The sequence below is a fragment of the Astyanax mexicanus genome, chromosome 14, assembly GCF_023375975.1.
Source record: "Astyanax mexicanus isolate ESR-SI-001 chromosome 14, AstMex3_surface, whole genome shotgun sequence".
NCBI lineage: Eukaryota > Metazoa > Chordata > Actinopteri > Characiformes > Acestrorhamphidae > Astyanax > Astyanax mexicanus.
In genome coordinates, this window is record NC_064421.1 from 32,332,788 (window position 1) to 32,354,553 (window position 21,766).

The 21,766-nt window shown below is 37.3% G+C and overlaps 1 protein-coding gene across 2 annotated transcripts in view; it reads right to left on the reverse strand.

The window, feature by feature from the left end:
* Positions 1 to 21,766, reverse strand: part of ryr2b (ryanodine receptor 2b (cardiac)) — a 114,672-nt gene that overhangs the window by 47,531 nt on the left and 45,375 nt on the right. For both annotated transcript variants that reach the window (XM_049464218.1, XM_049464217.1), the window contains exons 50-69: positions 21,617 to 21,757; positions 20,598 to 20,761; positions 20,423 to 20,501; positions 19,409 to 19,498; positions 19,118 to 19,255; positions 18,203 to 18,280; positions 18,033 to 18,108; positions 16,521 to 16,644; positions 15,072 to 15,187; positions 14,564 to 14,640; positions 13,567 to 13,688; positions 13,430 to 13,479; positions 13,163 to 13,223; positions 9,662 to 9,900; positions 6,083 to 6,164; positions 5,743 to 5,846; positions 4,039 to 4,344; positions 2,293 to 2,533; positions 1,455 to 1,542; positions 893 to 979 (exon numbers count right to left, since the gene is read on the reverse strand). In XM_049464218.1, the coding sequence (XP_049320175.1) occupies positions 893 to 979; positions 1,455 to 1,542; positions 2,293 to 2,533; positions 4,039 to 4,344; positions 5,743 to 5,846; positions 6,083 to 6,164; positions 9,662 to 9,900; positions 13,163 to 13,223; positions 13,430 to 13,479; positions 13,567 to 13,688; positions 14,564 to 14,640; positions 15,072 to 15,187; positions 16,521 to 16,644; positions 18,033 to 18,108; positions 18,203 to 18,280; positions 19,118 to 19,255; positions 19,409 to 19,498; positions 20,423 to 20,501; positions 20,598 to 20,761; positions 21,617 to 21,757 (2,463 nt within the window). The remainder of the gene's footprint in view (positions 1 to 892; positions 980 to 1,454; positions 1,543 to 2,292; positions 2,534 to 4,038; positions 4,345 to 5,742; positions 5,847 to 6,082; positions 6,165 to 9,661; positions 9,901 to 13,162; positions 13,224 to 13,429; positions 13,480 to 13,566; positions 13,689 to 14,563; positions 14,641 to 15,071; positions 15,188 to 16,520; positions 16,645 to 18,032; positions 18,109 to 18,202; positions 18,281 to 19,117; positions 19,256 to 19,408; positions 19,499 to 20,422; positions 20,502 to 20,597; positions 20,762 to 21,616; positions 21,758 to 21,766) is intronic.

Below are 21,766 nucleotides of genomic sequence, written 5' to 3' on the forward strand. Positions count from 1 at the left end.
ATTGAAGTATGACAAAAAAAGCAAAAACAAAAGAAAAGTAAGGGGACAAATATTTTTCATGGTTCTGTACATGTGATCTTGCCCTTTTGAACATTATCCAAAATTGTTGCCCTTAGATGAGGGTGTGAATGTAGACTGAATGTTAAATTTAGGCTTTTGCTTCATGAGCTCTCTTTTGTTTACCGCTGTGAGTCTGTAAATATACAGCTCTGGAGAAAATTTAGAGACCACTTCAGTTTCTGAATCAGTTTCTCTGATTTTGCTATTTATAGGTTTATGTTTAAGTAAAATGAACATTGCTGTTTTATTCTATAAACTACAGACAACATTTCTCCCAAATTCCAAATAACAATATTATTATGTAGAGCATTTATTTGCAGAAAATACGTAATGGCTGAAATAACAAAAAATACGCAGAGCTTTCAGACCTCAAATAATGCAAAGAAGTTTTAGGAGCTCAGAAATCAATATTTGGTGGAATAATCCTAGTTTTTTTCACAGTTTACATGCATCTTGTCATGTTTTCCTCCACCAGTCTTACACACTGCTTTTGGATAAATTTATGCCACACCTGGTGGAAAAATTCAAGTAGTTCAGCTTGGTTTCATCAAACTTTTTCTTCATTATATTCCAGAAGTTTTCAATTTGGTAAAATCAAAGAAACTCAAATCATTTTTAAGTGGTCTCTTATTTTTTCCAGAGCTGTATATACAGTAGACTGCATTACTGCTATATGACTTGCAGGTGACCTTCTGGTGGAACTAAACAATTCATACAGTCCCAAAAGATCACAGAGAACATAAACAAACGAACCTGCATATATGATATGATTTGATTATATTTGATTATCCATTAATTCTGACTTTGATAAACATCTTTTCAGAGGACAAACCTTTTGGCTCCTCCCACCACCAACAAGAAAGTTCAAGTTGTTGATGTCATTCTGGACCACAAAGTTCTGCTCCTCCCACTTGAAGTTCTGCAATAGAAAAATACAGACAAACACTTCACACGTGCAGTCTGATCAAGGATGGCCAAGCCCTTTCAAAAACACCAGAGAGGGGGCTCCGAGTTGTCCAGTGGACTAAGATGCTGACACTAGGATAAGGAGATTTCTGGCACGAATCCTGGTCATGCAGCTGGCCATCAGCTGCCGGAGCCCCATGCTCTCTCTAGGTGGGTAGATGGCGCTTTTTCCCTACATGCCTGTTCAGGTTATGTTGATCAACACAAAGCATCTGTGAGTTTGAAATATCGGAGCCAAGTCACTGCACTTTCCTCCGAGTACATCAGCAGAAGTTAGAAAAGAGGCAGTGATTGACTTCACATGTATCCTGGTGTTGAGGCATTGCTAGTGACAGGGGCAATACAACTGATTGGGTGGGATAATTGGCATCGCTATACAGGGTGAAAAGTGGGATACAAATAGTACGCTAAAAAAAACAATATCTCACGTGAGATTTGGCCCAGAAAATGAAAACCTCGGCCACCAGGAAGAAAAGCCTCTCAGCCTCTTCATTCATCTCTCTCAGCCAGCTCATTCTGATAAGAGAAACACACATAATAATCACATACTACTACTAACTGTCATTTACTTACTATTTATTTGAAACCACTCTTATTAAAACACACTTATTGCACCAGTTTGCAGGCCATCCATCTCTAAGCTCATATTAACAATGTCTAGTAAACAGAGGGTTTTGTGGGCAGTGATGAATGAGGTACAGTAGATGTGTTCTGACAAATTTTGACAAAAAAAAAACAGGTGTAATATTGTGTTCTAGGACAGTACCAATATACAGCTCTGAAAAAATAAAGAGACCACTTAAAAATAATGAGTTTCTTTGATTTAACCAAATTGAAAACCTGTGGAATATAATCAAGAGGAAGACAGATGATCAAAGGAGTAAAGGCATAAAGTTATCCAAAAGCAGTGTGTAAGACTGGTGGAGGAGTACATGCCAAGATGCATGACAACTGTGATTAAAAACCAGGGTTATTCCACCAAATATTGATTTCTGAACTCTTCAAACTTTATGAATATGAACTTGTTTTCTTTGCATTATTTGAGGTCTGAAAGCTCTGCAACTTTTCTGTTATTTCAGCCATTTCTCATTTTCTGCAAATAGATGCTCTAAATGACAATATTTTTATTGGGAATTGGGGAGAAATGTTGTCCGTAGTTTATAGAATAAAACTGAGAAAAACTGATTCAGAAACTGAAGTGGTCTCTTATTTTTTTCCAGAGCTGTAAATTAATGCATTTTTGTACTCCAGGTAGATGCTGCTTACCTGTGATTGTCTACAAATGGGATGAGTAGAGGGTAAAAAGCATACAGATCTTGCACCATCACTGTAAATTTGCTCTGGATTGCGAGCTCTGCCTCTGCAAGATCACTACACCCCTCGGTCTTCATGCGCTCCTCTTCCTGCAGCACAGACTCCGCCCTCTTCTTTAGCTTTTCCATCAGAGGCAAGAAGTGGCTCTTCAGGAGGCGGGGCTCCGACTTACAAACAAGAGGCTGAACGAACACTGAAAATGACACAAATGGGTCATCAAAAATATTCCAAATAAAGAATTAAAGCTGAAAAGTATGGACTAAACTTTGACTTTTGTTTGCACAAGAGGCACTGAATTATAAGTTGCATTATTTTTAAAGTCAAATGATTTGTTCAGTTCCTTTTTCAGGTATTATAGCACAGTAATTATATCAGACAGCCACATGTCCTGATCTCTTTTACTCCAAAAGCCATACTGCTGCTCAAAAATATAATAATTTAAAATGTAAAAGTAAGCAGAATTGTTATATTTTCCTGGAACTGGTCATGTTTTGGTCAAAATTGCCTGTTTTTTTTAACTTATTTTTGAATGTATAGACTTGAAATATATTCACACCTAAGATAGCTTTTAAAAAAATGCTTAGACTAGAGTGTATATGAGTTGAAAGCATAATAATATTGATGATAGTTCTTTACATGGCTTATTAGTTATTACTACGAAAAAATACATGGAGAGCATCAGGCGTATTTATTTTTCTTGATAATCACACCTCTTAAAAAAAAAACTGACATTCAGAGCAGCCTATGCCTTTCAGTATTTTGATCAGGACACACAAAGAAAACTATATACAAAAATGAAAACTTTTTAGTCTAAATAAATAAAAATGTTTAGTGCAAAAATAACTACTTAGTAAAAATGTTTAGTAAAATTAAAACTATATAAAGTAGTGCGCACACCATACCTAGCTTTAGTTTGAGTAAAGCAGATAGTTTCACACTTTTTCTTTGGACACTTTTGAGTCATTGACTGATATTATTTGGTTTGAAACACTATATAAATATGTCTGATGGTTGGGGAAGGTGATCTCACTTTTTTAGGTGTTTTTCTCAATGGGTTTCTTGTAGATGCTTTACTGCACTGGGATCATCGCTATTTTTAGAAAGATTAAGTTCTGCCCTTTCTAACCAAATATGGATTATGTTTATGTGTAAAAATATTTCCTGAGTAATTAAGTTGAGAACACAAGGTGCGATTTTGGACGTAAAATCTGTTCATAGGGTTCTAAGGGTTAATCTACGCAGATTTCTCTCCTGAAAACTGTTTACTTGGGTGAGTAAAGCGCTTCTGTTCATTTACAGTAAGCTTAGATTTCCAGATTTTCTACTAAGGCTAACCGTGGTTGAGGAACCCTGAGTGTTCTGGTAAGCCAGGGCGATATTAACTAGCGGTTTGTCCCACGTAGCTTGTTTTGACACGGTAAACACGCAGACTACACTCTGATATACTCACCTCTGAACGGCGAAAGAGTTAACTAGCGCTTAGCACGGTTAGTGCTTAATGCTAATGCTGCTCCAGCTGTGCTAGCCAGGGTTACCAGCAAGCTACAGGCCGATAATACTCACCTCTGAACGGCAAAAGAGCTAGAGCTTAGCAGCTAATGCTAATACTGCTCCAGTCTCGAATCTCAGTCCTGGAGAACTAAACTAAAACTCAGCCTGTATTGCTTCATATGGTGATGGTCATACATTTCCACTTACCTGCGATTCGCTTTATCCAGCTGCAGTCAGGTGTGCCCAGCTGGCTCTGGATGATGGACAGGGCTTGTCCTAGGAGGACGTTGGTGTCTCGAGTGGTAACAGAAGAGCACGACCCATCCAGCTCAGAAGAACCCGGGTCAGCCGCTTCTCCCCACCGGCACACATAGCTGCACAGCAGCGGCAGAGTGACCTCCATAACCCTGGACAGAGCGGCGTGACGAGCAGCAGACCCGGCCTCGGCCAGATCCTCGACCTCAGAGAACGCGTCCTGCAGGGAGGGGAGGCTTGTGCACAGCATATCAGCTGCTGTGGGATACAGTATGATAAGAAAATCAATAAGAATGCGTATGCCATGAATTTATTCCACATTCGTGTGTCCGACATTACAGTAAAAGTGTGCATACTGTATCTCATATCATTCAGGTTTTTTGACATTTGTGTGGATTTATGTACCAAAATAGGCATGCTGATCAGTGTACAGTTAAATTTAGGCTCAATTGGAACATAGAAAATAAGGTATAAAAACTTCATTATTTATTTTTTCAATTTAATTTGGAGAAGAAGAACTTTTTCTGTTTTTCCACTCAGTTTCTAATTTCTGCCTTTCGCTAAGTTTTCTTTTTGTTTTACCATTTTTGCATCTTGTAACAAAAATCTGATTGTATAATGCGACTTACTTTTGTTACAAGATGGAAAAATTAGAAAATTGAGAAAATTATGACATTTTTCCTGAAATTCTAATTGTGATGTGCAGAAATAAATTAAAAAAAAAACTAGAAAATTGGGAAAATGGATAAAACCCCATTTATTAAATAATAAAAAGGCTTTACTGACAATTTTCTATTTAATTGATAAAAGATACACTGACCCTAGCTTAAATTACCTCACCATTTTCCCTTTATTTATCACACAGAATTAAAACAGGTTGTTTGTGTAATTGTGCATTTAACACTACATACACAACTCAACCATAAATGATTGGAGCAAATTTTCTGTAGGTTGATTTAGAGTACCATTTTAAAAAAAGCATTTACTTTAACTAACGTACTTTAGGTAACTTTAATATCAGACAAGGATAACCAGAGTAAATACAGAAAGCTTTTTTCAAATTACGATTCCATTTATTAAGGGAAAAAAGCAAGTTTTGAAACTTCCCGGGAGTGAACAGCCTACCAAAATTACTCCGCAAGGGCATGGACAACTCATCCAGGAGGTCCCAAAAGAAACCATCTGACATTTGGCAGCAAATGCTTGATGATCCCCCCCAGGACACAAAAAGTGTGCCAAATTATTTACAACGTTCATAGCTTAATTAGCCTAATTAAAGTATCCCCATTAAAATGCTATTTCTTAAAGAGTTTCATACTATGTTTAATCATTGGTCATTACTGCATGGGTATTTTCACATGTCTGTATTGACCAACATGACATTTTTCTTTTATAATATCATCAAAAATATGTTTTTTTTTATTATTAAATTTGTTTAACTTATTATTAAATTTGTTTGACATTTGTTTCAGTTTGACTTCAGCCCTGTAAACTCCTGTTATGACTATGAATCATTTACTGTTGCTTTAAATGAAATAAAAAACTTAAAACAGTTTTCACAAAAGGAATCAAACTTATTTCTAGAGAGTTTTTTGTATATTGTGCCTTTAATATAGAGATTTAGAGACTGGAATGAAGTAATGTCAGTGCTTTTACCTTCTCTCTCTTCATCACTGCTCGTGGTAAGCGACAGCTCCAGGAAACACACTGGAAAAGCAGCTGATAAAGCAGCAAGGCATTCCCCCAGAACCGGCCTCTGCCTAAGAAACGACAGATAAGACATGCTTCGTTAACACAGCCTCAAGTGCAGTAAATGCCAAGAAATCCCAGCCCAAATACAGACAAATCATAATCTAGATCTAAGTATTAAATGTAGGGCTCAGGGCTACACTGACTTTAATTCTACAGCTCAAATATTATATTCACTTTCATTTTACAGCTCAAATATATGCTCAATTTATATTAAAAAAACAAACAAATAAAACAGCAAAAATACCTTTCCATAAAAGAGTGATTACATGTGCCAAGAGTGTAGAGACTGCAAAGGATGCGGTAACAGCAGCCCCGCACTTCACCCACTGAGAAAAAAGAGGAAAAAACAAATCAAATTTAATGGCAAAAAAATGGAACAAATAAGATTAAAGCACCTGTTTACATTCCACTTAAAATGTGTGTGGTTTATGTACTGATAACAATTTAAGTAATATAAATGTTAAAATATTTATTTTTTTCACCTATTAGAATTAAACTGATGAGCCTTGTGAATTCACTAGTTCTTTTTCCTTGAAGCACTTTCTGTAGGTACTGATCAAGGTTATTAACTTGAATGAAAATTTACAAAATAAGTGAAACTAAAAGTGAAAAAACATTTCCACTAACTAAAATAAATAAACAAAGAAATTAAAAGAAAAAAAAAATATTACTAACTGGAACTGAAATAGGCATTAAAACTGAAACTTATTAAGACATACTGAAATTCTATCTATCACCCACACAATATTAAATAAAATATTAAATAACAATATTAATATAAAATATTGCTCAATGTGTTCACTTTCTGCTGTTATATAAACATGTAAGGTGCAGTAAAGTAAATTCTGCTGCAATGATACAGTAAAATGCTTAACCTTTATCGAGTGCTGGGCAGTTCACTTCACTTCTTTTATTTTTAAGTTAGGTTTCAGGTTTCATTTTGTTCAATATGAGTCAAACCTGTAGTTTTTTGGATTTTAGGTTGGTAGTGTTTCTCAAATTGTTGTGTCCTAGTCTTCTATTTTAAGCATTACATTACATTACATCACATTTGGCAGACACTTTTGTCCAAAGCAACTTACAATAGTGGAGTACAAAAGTAATAGAAGTTAAAGGTAAAACATCTTTAGATAGGGCCTAAAGGAGGTCAAAGGCAGATAATGGGATGGGAGGGGAAGAAGGAAGCGAGGTTAGAAGTAGAGGTAAGCAGCAGTGTTACATATATTTTGCACTTAAGGCTGCTATCTTGTGGATTACTACAGTTTTTGTGGACAGTTGGATGTTCAACAATAAACTGAGTAATTATTTTTAATGGTTTCTTTTGTTGAGTGTTTATTGTACAATATGTTTTTGAAAAACTAAAACTGATACTAAAACTAATAAAAACTTAACTAAAACTAAGCATTTAAAAAAATAATGAAAACTATCAAACCTACTCTAAAAACTCATTTAAACTAACTGAATTGGAAAAAAAAGCTGGTACTGATCAGTGATCAGTTTTGGAGATGTTCCTTCCCAGTTGTCTAACCACCACAGTTTGGTTCTTGCCAGTATTTCTCAGATTCTTATGCTTCTCCATTTTTCTTAAGGGACTTCAGGAGCTGACTGTTCCTTTCCTGCCAGGACACTTTACTTAAGGGACCAAATGCCGAGGTTTTCATTTCATCTTATGCCGATCTAATGCGATTAGTGCCATATGCTGTTTATAAATACTCAAGTATTGTTTAGAAATGGAAAACCTTCCCCTGCTACCTCTATTCCTCCGTCGTCTTGAGTCAAGAGAACAGTGGGATTATCTATAAGGATAAATGAATATATTCTGACAGTATCCAGGGGAAATCTCGAGGTTTAATGCGAGCAGTATTCGCAAAGAGCGCCCGAGTCCAGGAGAGAAGAGAGATTTATTCCGAGCTGCTCGGACGTCCCTGCATATGTGAATGAGATGGTAATGAGTGTGTACAGGAGGAGAACAGAGGGAAAGGGATGAATGATTCAAGGGGCTGGGGTTTACAGCAGAGACGGGGCTTATCTCAATGAGGCCAGACAGATTCCTGCAGCGTGATTCAAACAGATTTGAAACGCGATTTGGCCCGGACCCTCGCATCGCTGATTCTAGTCAGCCGAGACGTGGGGTCACAATCAAGGAAACACAATGGAGGCAGAGGAACTTCAGAGTGATAGAATCGGCTGATGAACTTCTGCGGTGAATGTCAAATTTATTACTAATGCATTTTCGTTCTCTTCTATTCTGAAAATCTTTACAGCGTCTGTAAGATTCTGCAAGATTCATCAGGACGTGTTTGATAGACATAAGGAACCTGTGCTTGAAACACTGCAGGTACCATTTAGGCTATGGTCACACTACCAGACTGAAGTGATTCAAATCTGATTTTTTTTTGCTTAATGTGGTTCAGATATGATTTTTTTCATGGCTGTGTGAACGTGCCAAATACGTTTTTTTTTTTTTCAAATCAGATTTAAGTCATGTTCATATGTGGTCCTAAATCGGATTTGTATCTGTTCCATGGACATGCAACATGAATGTGAACGGTCAAAAAAATAAAAAGCAACTAATGCTAGTTAGCTCTCCGCTAACCTTAGTTCTCTCTCCGGTAAAGCTAGCTAGCTTGCCACTAAACTTAGTATGTTAGCTAGTTCGCCGCTAAAGTATGTTAGCTAGCTTGCTGCTAATATTAGCTAGCTCTCCGTTAAACTTAGATCTCCCCCCCAGTATCGCTAGTTCTCTCTCCAATAATGTTAGCTAACTCACTGCTAAAGTTAGTATGTTAGCTAGCTCGCCTCTAATGTTAACTAACTCTACATTAACCTTAGTTTTCTCTCCAATAACGTTAGCTAACTCACTGCTAAAGTTAGTGTGTTACCGAGCTCACGTCTAATGTTAGCTAGCTCTCTGTTAACCTTAGTTCTCTCCCATGTGACGTTAGCTTACTCACTGCTAAAGTTAGTATGTAGCTAGCTCACCTCTAATGTTAGCGAGTTCTTCGTTAACCTTAGTTCTCTCCCTGTTAACGTTAGCTAGCTCGCCGCTAAAAAAGTTAGCATGTTAGCTAGCTCGCCACTAATGCTAGTATGTTAGCTAGCTCACAGCTAATGTTAGCTAGTTCTCCGCTAACCTTAGTTCCCTCTCCGGTAACGCTAGCTAGCATGCTGCTAAAGTTAGTTGTGTTAGCTAGTTCGCTGCTAAAGTTAGTATCTTAGCTAATTTGCTGCTAAAGTAAGTATGCTAGCTAGCTTGCTGCTAATATTAGCTAGCTCCCCATTAACCTTGGATTCCGCCCCCTGTACCGCTAGTTAGCTCGCCGCTAAAGTTGACTATCTCTACGTTAACCTTAGTTCTCTCTCCGATAATGTTAGCTAACTCACTGCTAAGGTTAGTATATTAGCTAGCTCGCGTCTAATGTTAGCTAGTTTTCTGTAAACCTTAGTTCTCTCCCATGTAACGTTAGCTAACTCACTGCTAAAATTAGTATGTCAGCTAGCCTGCCTCTAACGCTATTTTCTTAGCTAGATCGCTGCTAATATTAGCTATCTCTCTGTTAAATTTAGTTCTCTTCCCGGTAATGCTAGCTAGCTAGCTGCTAATGCTAGTATGTTAGCTAGCTCACTGCTAATATTAGATAGCTCCCCGCTAACCTTAGTTCTCTCCCCAGATAAGATATTTACAGTGGGCCACTGTGTTTTCTCACCGGCATTAAATGCATTGTCTGCAAATGTAATATCTTCAGTAAATTTAAGACAATTTAAGACCCATTAGGACATTTTAAGACTTTTTAAGGACCTTTAGGAACCCTGTATCACCTACCCATCAGTTGCTCTGAGCTGTGGCAGTGTTCAGTATGCTGAAACAGGGCGGTCAGTACTGGAATGAGTGCAGTGGTTATGTAGGTCAGCAGTTCAGCATCTCCTCTGGCCTGGGACCTGCTCTGACCGTACGGCCCCGCATTTACACTCTCCACAGCCAGCTCCAAATCCACCTCTGCATCCTTAAAAAACACGCACAGGGCTGACTGCACACTCTCCCCCGGCGTCCTTATCACTGCCCTGAACACATTAAAGTAATCTTTCAGTCAGGAATTCTAACAACACAAAAAAAAATAGTTCTAATAATCGAGTACAAGCACTCTGCAGCAGTACAGAGCCAGCAGAGTACAAACAATAGTATCTGGGTTGTCTAAAGCGATGTTTGAGCATGAACTTGCATAGCTGGTAAACTCCAATAACAAGAAATAATAGTAAAACATAAAATCCCAAGTGTAGGATTGTATTTAAGGAAGATTTATTAAAAATACCCAATCCCATTTTACCCCTTGGCCTTACCACTTAGCCCCACCCCCCTGTTTTGCATGTGCACGTCTAGGGGTAGAGTGTTCCGATTCTTGTAAGGCTGGAGGGGTAAGTTAGGGAATATGTTGTGGCTACATAGCCCCCAAACTGATTTTTTTAGAGGTACACTCCAAACAAAGGCTTTGAGAATCACTGGCTAGATGGCACTGGCACAAGCAACCAACAAAACCCACAAATTTGAGTACTGTATTTTAAGGACTATAAAGCGCACCGGATTATAAAGGGCTCTTTAAGCGATACTAGTAGGGAACAAAGATGTCACCATGTTTTCCTTCTTATTCAGCAGGTCTCACCACTGGAAGCTGTTATTCGGGTGAGTAAAGCTTTTTCACTTATTTACAGTAAGCTTAGATTTCCAGTATCTTAGCGCGGTTAGCAGCAGTGCTTAGCGCTAGTAAACGCCACTCGACAGCACTACACTGAGGAACCCTGAGTGTTTTTCGGTAAGCCAGAGGAGCCATCAGTTAGTGGCTCATCCCATTTAGCATGTTTTAACACAGTAAACATGCAGACTACAGTCCAATATACTCACCTCTGAACAGTGAAAGAGCTAGCGCTGTGGTTAGCAGCTAATGCTAATACTGCTCCAGCCTCTGTGCTAAAAAAACTTCACTGAAACTCCTGTATAACGCTGTACTTCAGTGGAGTGGCTTTACTGCTCCTTACAACCTGACTGTTAAAATTCATATATAAGTGCACTAGATCATAAGACAAACTGACAATTTTTAACAAGGAAAATACCATGTTTTTCACACTATAAGGCACACTTAAAAAAGTTTAAGATGTAGTTTCAATGTTTGTCCATTTTCCTCATAACACGCATAAAATGTATTGCTTGTTTGTTTTAGTAGCTAGCTAACTAGCTAACTTTACCATTCCCATTTAAAAAAGGGGTCAACAGACAGCAGAGGCTGCAGCATTTAAGGTAGAACGGAAAAATAAAAGCTAATAAAAGTGAATAAAAGCTAATTCTAGCTCCCCATCACAGAGCAATTAAGAAATGGACAATAATAATTAATTACTGCACCACCTGCCTTCTATTCTGAAGACATATGATAAAGTGCTAAAGTCAACTATTTAACCAGCAGCTAGGTTGCTAAACTTTAGAGCTCCAGTGCTATAGATATATCTATACTGGGTGCTTGAAGGATTGTCCCAATTCTTAGGAGGAGGATTTCACCCAAAAACAAAGGGTAGGTTTAGTGCTGGGCGATAAAACGATATCGATAGTTATCGAGGAAACTATATATCGCGATAAGTCGGGGCGAGAAATTCGATAAACTAAATTTTCTATTTCCCGTTTAAGTAGCGTTGTGAAAAGGCGCAGCACGAGATCAGGCAGCACGCTGAACTGCTGCTCAGCCCAGTACAACCCCTCCCCTCCCCTCTCCACCATCCCCCTCCGCCCCACCCCCCGAGCCCCTCCACTCTGAACTCCTCACATAGCGGCTCCTTCTCTCCCATTTACTGGATAAACTTCATTTATACTATTCAGCGGCGCTACACTGGAAAACTCACCTTTTAAATATGAGGCATGCGTCTCCAAGATATTTAGAGAGGTGAGCTTGTTCAGATTTCTGAAGGCAGGTAAACGCTGCTCTGTTTGCTGCTAGTTAGATTAGCTTGTCTCCAGTTTAAAGTTAGCGATGTTTAGGTGTAAAAGGGATCTGTGCAATCTGTCATCATTAGCTAAGATGCTTTCACTGCTTTTTACATTCTAATAAACTAATGGGTAACGCACGTTAGCCGTGTTAATCCACGTTTCGTGTAAATTAAGGTTAACTTCAGCACGAGTGAGGGGTTAGTATATAAACACACAGAAAGGAAGCACTTTCCATCTTTTTTCCTAACTCTCACTGTTTCTGTTAGAAAACCCTGAGGGCAGCATTCTCCTCTGTCTTTGTGTTTTATAGTTTTTAACAGATAGAGAGTCTGTTATGCTGGATATTTTACTAAATACAGAAGATTATATAATCTGTCTAGCTGTATTTGAACTGAGCTAAACATTGCTGTTACTGAACTGGAGTTTTAAATACACTTAAGTAATGTAAGTCTAGTCTACTGAAAGCCAGTAATGTTAGTATAAATCTGTACTGCAGTAGAAGTGGATCATTTCAGAAACTTGACTTTATTCCTCCCACCTCCATTATAGGCCACTTTTTTTTTTAAATATTTAAATGTTAGCTTAATTTAAATGAAAAAAAAACTAAAGGCTCTTATTTAAAAAAAAACATAAGCAGTAAATTATCTAAAATTACAACAAATAGAAAATAGAAAAACAGTAAAACATATGTAATACATACTTTTTATATGACCAAAATTAAACTAGACTGAAATCTGACTAAAACTAATAATATCCGATAGACTAAAATGTAACTAAAACTATTATACATTTTAGTGAAAAGACTAAGACTGTATCAAAATCACCTGTCAAAATGAACACTGTGATATACTCTTGTATTTTGCTTTATGTAGTTGCCTGCATTCAGGGAGGGGAATGATCTTTTGATTAAATATAATTTTATAAAAATAAATAAAGTGTTATTGCAATTTAAATTAAACAGACATATAATGTAAAGGGTCTTACATATTTTTTAGTTTATATATTTGTCCCCTTTTTAAAATTAATTTAAAAGCTGTACCCACCTGGCAAGATGTTAACATCCTAGTGTCTGTCCACAAGGCTCTGAGCCTGCTAGTGATTTTGTCCATAACTCCCTTATTCTGTCACTTCTGAGTAAAAATAGAAACCTTTAAGTGTAACAGAAAGTGATTTGATTTATATCGTGATACATATCGATATCGGCTGATATGAAAAACTATATCGTAATAAGATTTTTTTCCATATCGCCCAGCCCTAGGTAGGTTACAAAAGAGAAATAGGGTTAGGCCTAAATATATTCACACACTCACTAAAAATAAGGTATTAAGTGACACTGCTAGCAGATTGACAACCTACCTGTGCTGAAGAGAGCGTGCAAGAATCTGCAGGCAGCTCACCACTGACTGAGCATCCTTACCTGAAGATATAAAATACAGTATATTAATATTGTAACTCCACTGTAAGCAAAGAACCAATGAATCAGACAAATTTAAGCAGAAAACTCCAGCTTCTTTGAGTGTGTCTTTCTAAACACAATAATATGAAAGCAATGAGACAAAGCAGCCACCACAGAAATAACGCAATGCTGCATTAAGTAGGATGCCTGGAAATAAAAGTCCTTACCAAAAAGAGAAATCCTACGCCTGGTCAGGGCTCCAAGTTTACAGAACAAACTGGAATGGACAAATGCAAATTTAAATATAAAAGAAGTATAAAGCAGGAAAGAGCATGTCTGCCAAATGTATCTCAGATGTCCTCACCTTGTGACCATCTCTGTCTCTTTAATAGAGGCATGAGCACTGCTACTGAGGGAACACAGAGTTCTGGACAGGAAGTAGATGTGGTGGTTCTTAAAATACTGATCGATTAGAGGCAACAACACCTGTGAGAGAGAGAGAGAGAGAAAATTTTAGACTTATGAAGACTGATACTGTATTAATAAACAGGCTAGGTTCACACAGTTGGTAAAAGAGGCCCAAATCTGATCTTTTTAATCATACGTATGGCAAAAAAATCATTAAGGGCCCTATCACACACCCTGTGCAAGGCGCATTGCAATGCTCTTTGCTATCTTATACCCCATCAACAGTCTATTTTCAAGCCTTGTGCCCGCACCGTTAAAATAGCGTCAGAGTTTAGAAATATATTTACGCCGATGGGCATAGTGGTCGGGAAGTGAAGTGTGTTCAGGTAAATTACTGGTGTATTGCTATCTTGGTGGTAAGAAACACTGGTGCAACTGGTGTTTTGCTATGTTGGCAACGGAAAACACATGTGCATCAGTGATCGATTTGAAACCGACAGCAGTCAACAGTCAGACGTTTATTTTATCTTGTCTACACAAATGTACATCCCTGCTCATGGCACAACTTTTCATCAATAATAAACAGAATACAGACTAAAATTACATTTTACTGTTTATCTAAATGACCTGCTCACACTTTTACTGTGTAAACATGCCAGTCAATTATCTCTGCTCAGAAGCGTAGAAGCACTGCACTGTTAAAATACCAACTCACCAAAAACAGAGTGCTCCTGCTTCTTAAAGTGACACACTGATTGGTTTATTTCACATTACACCCAAAACACACCCATGATTAATTAATAGAATTAGTACAGGCTTTTTTGAATGCTTCGAGCTGTGCAAGGTGTATTTTTCCCTTCGTTACGATATTAAAGACACACTGAAACACCCTAAATCAAGCTGCACTGTGCACGATTGAAAATAGGACGCTCAGTGTTAAAGCTTGAACCCACCTTGGTGAAAAAGAAGATCTGTTGTTCATGAGGAATCTTTTCTGTCCTTCCCATTTGCCCTCTAGCCTGCACAACCTCTGCAGAGGACACACACACACACACACACATATATATATAAATGTATATATATATATATGGACAATTTGGAAAACCACTGATGTGTAACCGTGGCCTGTCAGTGGCTGTCCACCAGAATCGGCATCAATTCAAGCCGAATGCAAATTTAATGTCAAGAAACATTTTAAAATGTATGAATTTTAAATTGAAATTCCACAATACGTCTTTCCACCAGCATAACCAGACCATTAACCTCAGGAAATGGCACAATATATTGGTAACGTCAGTACTGTTTAGTGTTCCGAATAAGAATCCTGATTCCTATTATAAGGCTCAGTTTCTCCAACAAGGTTTAAGCCCAGTGCTGGACCACATATTTTATTTGTATCTGAGAATTTATATTCAGAGCTGGGAGACATGTAGGACTCAGATGGGTGTGACCGTTTCATACCCAGCTCCAGCATCTGTTCCTGTGCCTGGTCAGTGATGGACAGGGCCTGCTGGAGCAGACAGTAGGCAAAGCGACTGGCAGTGGCAGGAGAGTCTGTGTCTGCAGGCGTTTGTTCCCTTAATGCAAAAAAAAAAAAAAAAGTCAAATTCGTTAATTCATTAAATACATTTATGATCTCATATTTGAACACACACCCTGTCTTCTTTTAGAATTTAAGTGTCTATGTGTGAAAATATATATCTGAAAATGTTGCACACATAGAACACATATTAGTTTTATGAATCATAAATACAGTATTTTTCGCATTTAAAATCCTCTATTTTTTCCAAAAAAATCTTGAATGCGTCTATAAATCTGGTGCGGCTTATGTATGAATTTTACCAGTCAGGTTGTAAAGAGCAGTAAAGCCACTCTGCTGAGGTGCAGCGTTATACAGGAGTTTCAGTTCAGTTTCTTTAGCACCGAGGCTGGAGCAGTATTAGCATTAGCCGCTAACCACGATAAGCTTTAGTGGAAAGCTGAAAATCTAAGCTTACTGTAAATAAACGGAAGCGCTTTACTCACCAAAATATTTTTTTTTAAATATACAAATCTGTGTAGATTAACATCCAGCACTCATTTGATCTTTTTAAGAATTACAGTTTTGTTTACTTACCTTGAAAATCGACGTTTATTGAAAGTGCGCCTAATAATCTGGTGCGTCTTATAGCGCAAAACATTCTATTTCATTTTTCATTATGTATACACGGTACAAATAGTAGTAAAATATTTTGATAGCTGTCTAACTATATAAAACAATTTGATAAACATAATAAGAAAAAAATATATACCGTATTTTTCACACTATATGGTGCACCAGATTATAAGGCGCACTATCAATAAACATCTATTTTCTGGTCTACTTTTATACATAAGATGCACCAAATTATAAATCGCATTATGTTACACTAGTAACCATGTTTTTCTTCTAATTCAGCAGATCTTGTGGCTGGGTGGTGAGACTGTAAAGCTAAACTAAGTTAAGTAGACAAAACTGTAATTCTTAAAAAAAAAACATTTTATTCTAAAATCAAGCGAGTGCTGGATATTAATCTACACAGATTTCTCTTCTGAAAACTGGGTATTTTGGTATATAAAGCGATTATTTTTATTTATTTTCTACATTGTAGATCAATATTAAATATGATTTAATATTAAAGACATAAAAACAAGGGAAACTTATGGAATTATGTAGTTAACAGTTAAAAAAAACTTCAGAACCTTTGGTACTGTACATAAATGTAACAAATATTCATATTATGCTTGATTTGGTTCGAATTTTATTTGAAAAGTATCAAGTGGCAGCATTTTTGTAATGTCATCAAAATTGGCAAAAGCAGCCTTTGACAGGTAGTCTTATGAAAAATGGGAATCAACCAGGAATAAAATGAACACATGTTGTGTCCTCACCTCCACACTGTGTACCCAATCATATGGAAGAACTTAAGCACATCCTGAGCTCGCTCTCGCACTCGGCTCTTTTCTCTGGCACTCAGGACCTCGTACGGCACTAGAAGTGAGTGACTGCCCCCTCCTGGACACAGATATCAGAAACACTGGTCTGAAATCTTGGAGAATGTCACAGATACTGTTAGGCAGACATGTATAAAGTACTACCAGACATGTATAAAGTACTACCAGACATGTATAAAGTACTACCAGACATGTATAAAGTGCTACCAGATATGTATAAAGTGCTACCAGATATGTATAAAGTACTACCAGACATGTATAAAGTGCTACCAGACATGTATAAAGTGCTACCAGACATGTATAAAGTGCTACCAGACATGTATAAAGTACTACCAGACATGTATAAAGTGCTACCAGATATGTATAAAGTACTACCAGACATGTATAAAGTACTACCAGACATGTATAAAGTGCTACCAGACATGTATAAAGTGCTACCAGACATGTATAAAGTGCTACCAGACATGTATAAAGTGCTACCAGACATGTATAAAGTACTACCAGACATGTATAAAGTGCTACCAGACATGTATAAAGTGCTACCAGACATGTATAAAGTGCTACCAGACATGTATAAAGTGCTACCAGACATGTATAAAGTACTACCAGACATGTATAAAGTACTACCAGACATGTACTACCAGACATGTATAAAGTGCTACCAGACATGTATAAAGTACTACCAGACATGTATAAAGTACTACCAGACATGTATAAAGTACTACCAGACATGTATAAAGTACTACCAGACATGTATAAAGTACTACCAGACATGTATAAAGTAATACCAGACATGTATAAAGTACTACCAGACATGTATAAAGTACTACCAGACATGTATAAAGTACTACCAGACATGTATAAAGTACTACCAGACATGTATAAAGTACTACCAGACATGTATAAAGTACTACCAGACATGTATAAAGTAATACCAGACATGTATAAAGTACTAAAGACTAAAAGCACACTAGTACTCTATCAAAATAGTGACATATAGAAGTTGAAGTTTTCTTTAAGCTCCACACTTAAGTAAAAATACTAAAGTATTTAACATTTTTTGTGCTTAAGTATTGCGAGTAGTTTATTGTAAAATGTAGTACTGAAAGTAAAAGGACAGTACTTTTTATGTAGTTATTACACTAAACAGTGAAAAGTTCTTAAAGTGAAAGACAGAATGGAAGCAGTAAGCTAGCTCATCTCATAAGATCAGCTTGACTGTTTGATTCACTCAATGATGAGCAGCTTCATCAAACCCGGTGACAGTGCAGATAATCTACTGCTCTGGCTTTAGTGATAAAATGGGTTTGAAATGATCAGGTACTTTTACTTCTTTACTATACATCTCTGCTGCTAACTGACGTGGAACTTGGCTGGTTTAAGAGGCATAAAGACACACTTTTTACTTTTTATGAAATTTTACAGTGAATCAGTGTTTGTAACACCAACCTTTAGCCTGCAGCTCCTGTAGTTTCCTCTTGGCCCAGATGTTGTGGTAGTTCTCCGCTAGCTGCTCAGCCATAGCCTGCAGCAGTATGGAGCAGAATATCAGAAAGTGAACTGAAAGTTTGGCCAGGAGTTACTGCTTATTGTATGTGTTCAGTGGTAAACATACTTACATACTGATCCCAGGTCAGTGTGATGCAGCTGGTGTCTGCAGGTTTAGGGCTGAATGTGGAGGTTCCTTCAAAGGAGAGCTTAGGAACAAAAAGAAAATAATTTATGTTGCAAATTTCAGCTCAGTTTGAGGATTTTTTTCGAAATAATTTCTAAGTAAATGGAAGCGGTTGCTTTAGCAAAAAACAACGATTGCTATTTATAGGTATATGTTTGAGTAAAATGAGTATTGTTTTATTCTACAGACTACAGGCATTTCTCCCAAATTCCAAATAATAATATTGTCATTTAGAGCATTTAATTGTTCATTTTATGGCTGGGTTCATTGGATGCCCTAGAACCGCCCTTTTAAAGACTCTTTAATATTTTATTAAAAACTTTATATTTATATAAACTAGGGGTGTGCCATATCATATTGTACGTAATAATATCGCCAACATTTTTGAATATCGTGAACGATATTAGACCCTGAAATATCGTACCATAGCACTCACTCCTAATTATCACATCAGGGTACTACCTTTTTGCTATTTTTTGCAAAAGAAAAAATCACACTGTTCTTATTTCCCATTAAATATCTACTAGAGACATATTATATCTCTTCAGTATCATTCATTTTACTTTAATCCTGGATATATGGAGATATTTGGAGTGCATTATTAGTATCAGGACATTCTGGATCATTTACTTCTGTTACATTAATTTCTCATTAAATCCTTGTATTTTTTAATATCTCAGTTCGGGGTGTGCCATTTCATATCGTATACAATAAAAATATATAATATTTATTTTGTGCAGTAGTATTCTTGCACTTTTTTTGTCATATCTTCAAGAGTATCGTTATCGCAAAAATACCATTAAATATCGTGATATCATTTTAGGGACATATCACCCACCCCTAATATAAACACAGTTACCTGCCCAGACTGTGAGATCCTCCTGGCTAGGTTATGCAGACCCCTTGCCTCTCCTTCCTTCGTCCTCTCGATGGTCCATCCCAATACCAGCATGCTCTTCACAGTCTCCTTAATGGCTCCTCTGTAGCTTTCTTTGTCCTAGAAAAAAAAAGAAAAAGAAAAATAGACATTTGTGCAAAATCAATCATTTCTGCTCTGAGTTACTATAGTTTTAAATGCACTGTGTAAGAGAGAGAGTGTGTGTGTGTGTGTGTGTGTGTGTGTGTGTTTGTGTGTGTGTGTTTTCTATACCCTCTCAGATAAGGCTCTGTAGGGCTTCAGGAGAGGATGAACTTTAGAGCTCTCACACTTCTGCTCCCCATGAGCCCAACCACTGGCAAACTGCAAACAAACACACCACATTCAATAGATCCAGTGAACAAAACCCAGACTGAAATCAAACTGCACACAAAAACCAGTGTACTGGTACTTTATTTCAGTAATTCAGTTCAAAATGTTAAACTTTTTAGATGTATTACACACAAAGTGATCTATTTGAAGCATTTATTTTTTAATGTTGATGATTATGGCTTACAACTAATGAAAACCCAAAAGTCAGTATCTTAGAAAATTATAATATTTATAATAATTATATAAGACCAATTGGTACTTTTGGCAGTGTGGGCAGTGTGCCAAGTCCTGCTGGAATAAAAGTCTCGATAAAAGTAGTCAGCAGAGGGAAGCATGAAGTGCTGTAAGATTTTCTGGGAAAACACTGCACTGACTTTATACTTGATATAAAACACAGTGGATCAACACCAGCAGATGACATGGCTCTCTAATCATCACTGATCATCAGCAAATTTTACATTTCATTTGTAAATCAAGGGAGCAGAGTCTGGAGGAAGAGTGGAGAGACACACAGTCCAAGATGCTTGAGGTCTAGTGTGAAGTTTCTACAATCAGTGATGGATTAAAGAGCACTTTACAGCACTTCCTGCTTCCCTCTGCTGACAACTTTTATGGAGATGTGCATTTTATTTTCCAGCAGGACTTGGAACACTGCCCACACTGCCAAAAGTACCACTTGGTCTTACATAAAATTCTAATTTTCTGAGACACTGAGTTTTGGGTTTTCATTGGTCATAATCATCAACAATAAAATATATAAACACTTAAAATAGATCACTCTGGGTGTAAAACATCTATATAATATGTGAGTTTTACATTTTGAAGGAAATTACTGAAATAAAGTAACTTTTCAATTATATAAAAAAAAAATTATATGCACCTGTATTTTATGTGACCTCCAGATATATATCCTACCTTCTCCAGTGACCACTTCTCATGAGTGTGTTCTGCATACTTATTCACCACATAGTCCAGCGTCTCTGGCACGATCACGCTGTAAAAGGCCAGAGAAAACACACACACACTGCTAAATCTGCAGAAATAATGTAAAAAATTCTCATAGCTGCAGATTATATCCCAATGCTCTTACTTGGAGGTGTCCAGAGGCTGAGGGCAGAACCGTCCCTCTGAGTCCAGTGAGGAGTTCCCCTCCAGCCCTCCAGCATAGCTGGGGTCAGTGTGGTCTGGGGGAATGGCTCCAGAAACAGCACTGAGGCAGCCTAATGTCAGCTCAAACAAATCTGCTGCAAAAGACTGGAAAAAATAAGATAAGATAAGTAACAGATGGTGGTCACTGATACAGATTCAGAGTCTTTCCTTTGGTTTATCTACAGCTCTGAAAAACAGTTTCTCTGATTTTGCTATTTATAGGTATATGTTTGAGTAAAATGAACACTGTTGTATTATTCTATAAACTACGGACAACATTTCTGCCAAATTCCAAATAAAAATATTGTCATTTCGAGCATTTATTTGCAGAAAATGAGAAATAGCTGAAATAACAAAAAAGATGCAGAGCTTTCAGACCTCAAATAATGCAAAGAAAACAAGTTCATATTCATAAAGTTTTAGGAGTTCAGAAATCAATATTTGGTGGAATAATCCTGGTTTTTAATCACAGTTTTCGTGCATCTTGGCATGTTCTCCTCCACCAGTCTTACACACTGCTTTTGGATAACTTTATGCCACTCCTGGTGCAAAAATTCAAGCAGTTCAGTTTGGTTTGATGGCTTGTGATCATCCATATTCCTCTTTTTTATAGTCCAAAGGTTTTCAATTTGGTAAAATCAAGGAAAAACATCATCATTAAGTGGTCTCTTATTTTTTCCCAGAGCTGTATAGTTCACAGAGTCCCATCTATTGCTGCACTTTTTAATCCAGGATGCCCACAGCTACTGACCACAGGTTGTCTGTTGATCGGAAATGATCTGTGGAACTGGATGGTGGTCCAACTGCTAAGCTGCGAGTGGGATGACCACCCAAAAATATCCAGCAAAGAGTGGCTCTATTGAGCTCTGGGGAACCTTTGGTCTGCACAGAGGAACTGTTGGTGCATCAATACGTGTACTACAGGCTCAACAGCATGCTGCTACAATTGCTTAAACCCACCTTTTTGGATAGAGCTCGAAAAACAGCCCAAAAAAGCTTCCTGCTGAGCTGAAGCTCCTCCTCCGAGGCAGACCCAGAGCCGCCCTGTGCCCCGGTCATGCAGTAGTACTTCCAGCTGTGCTCATAATGGTTGGTCAACAACTATAAGGG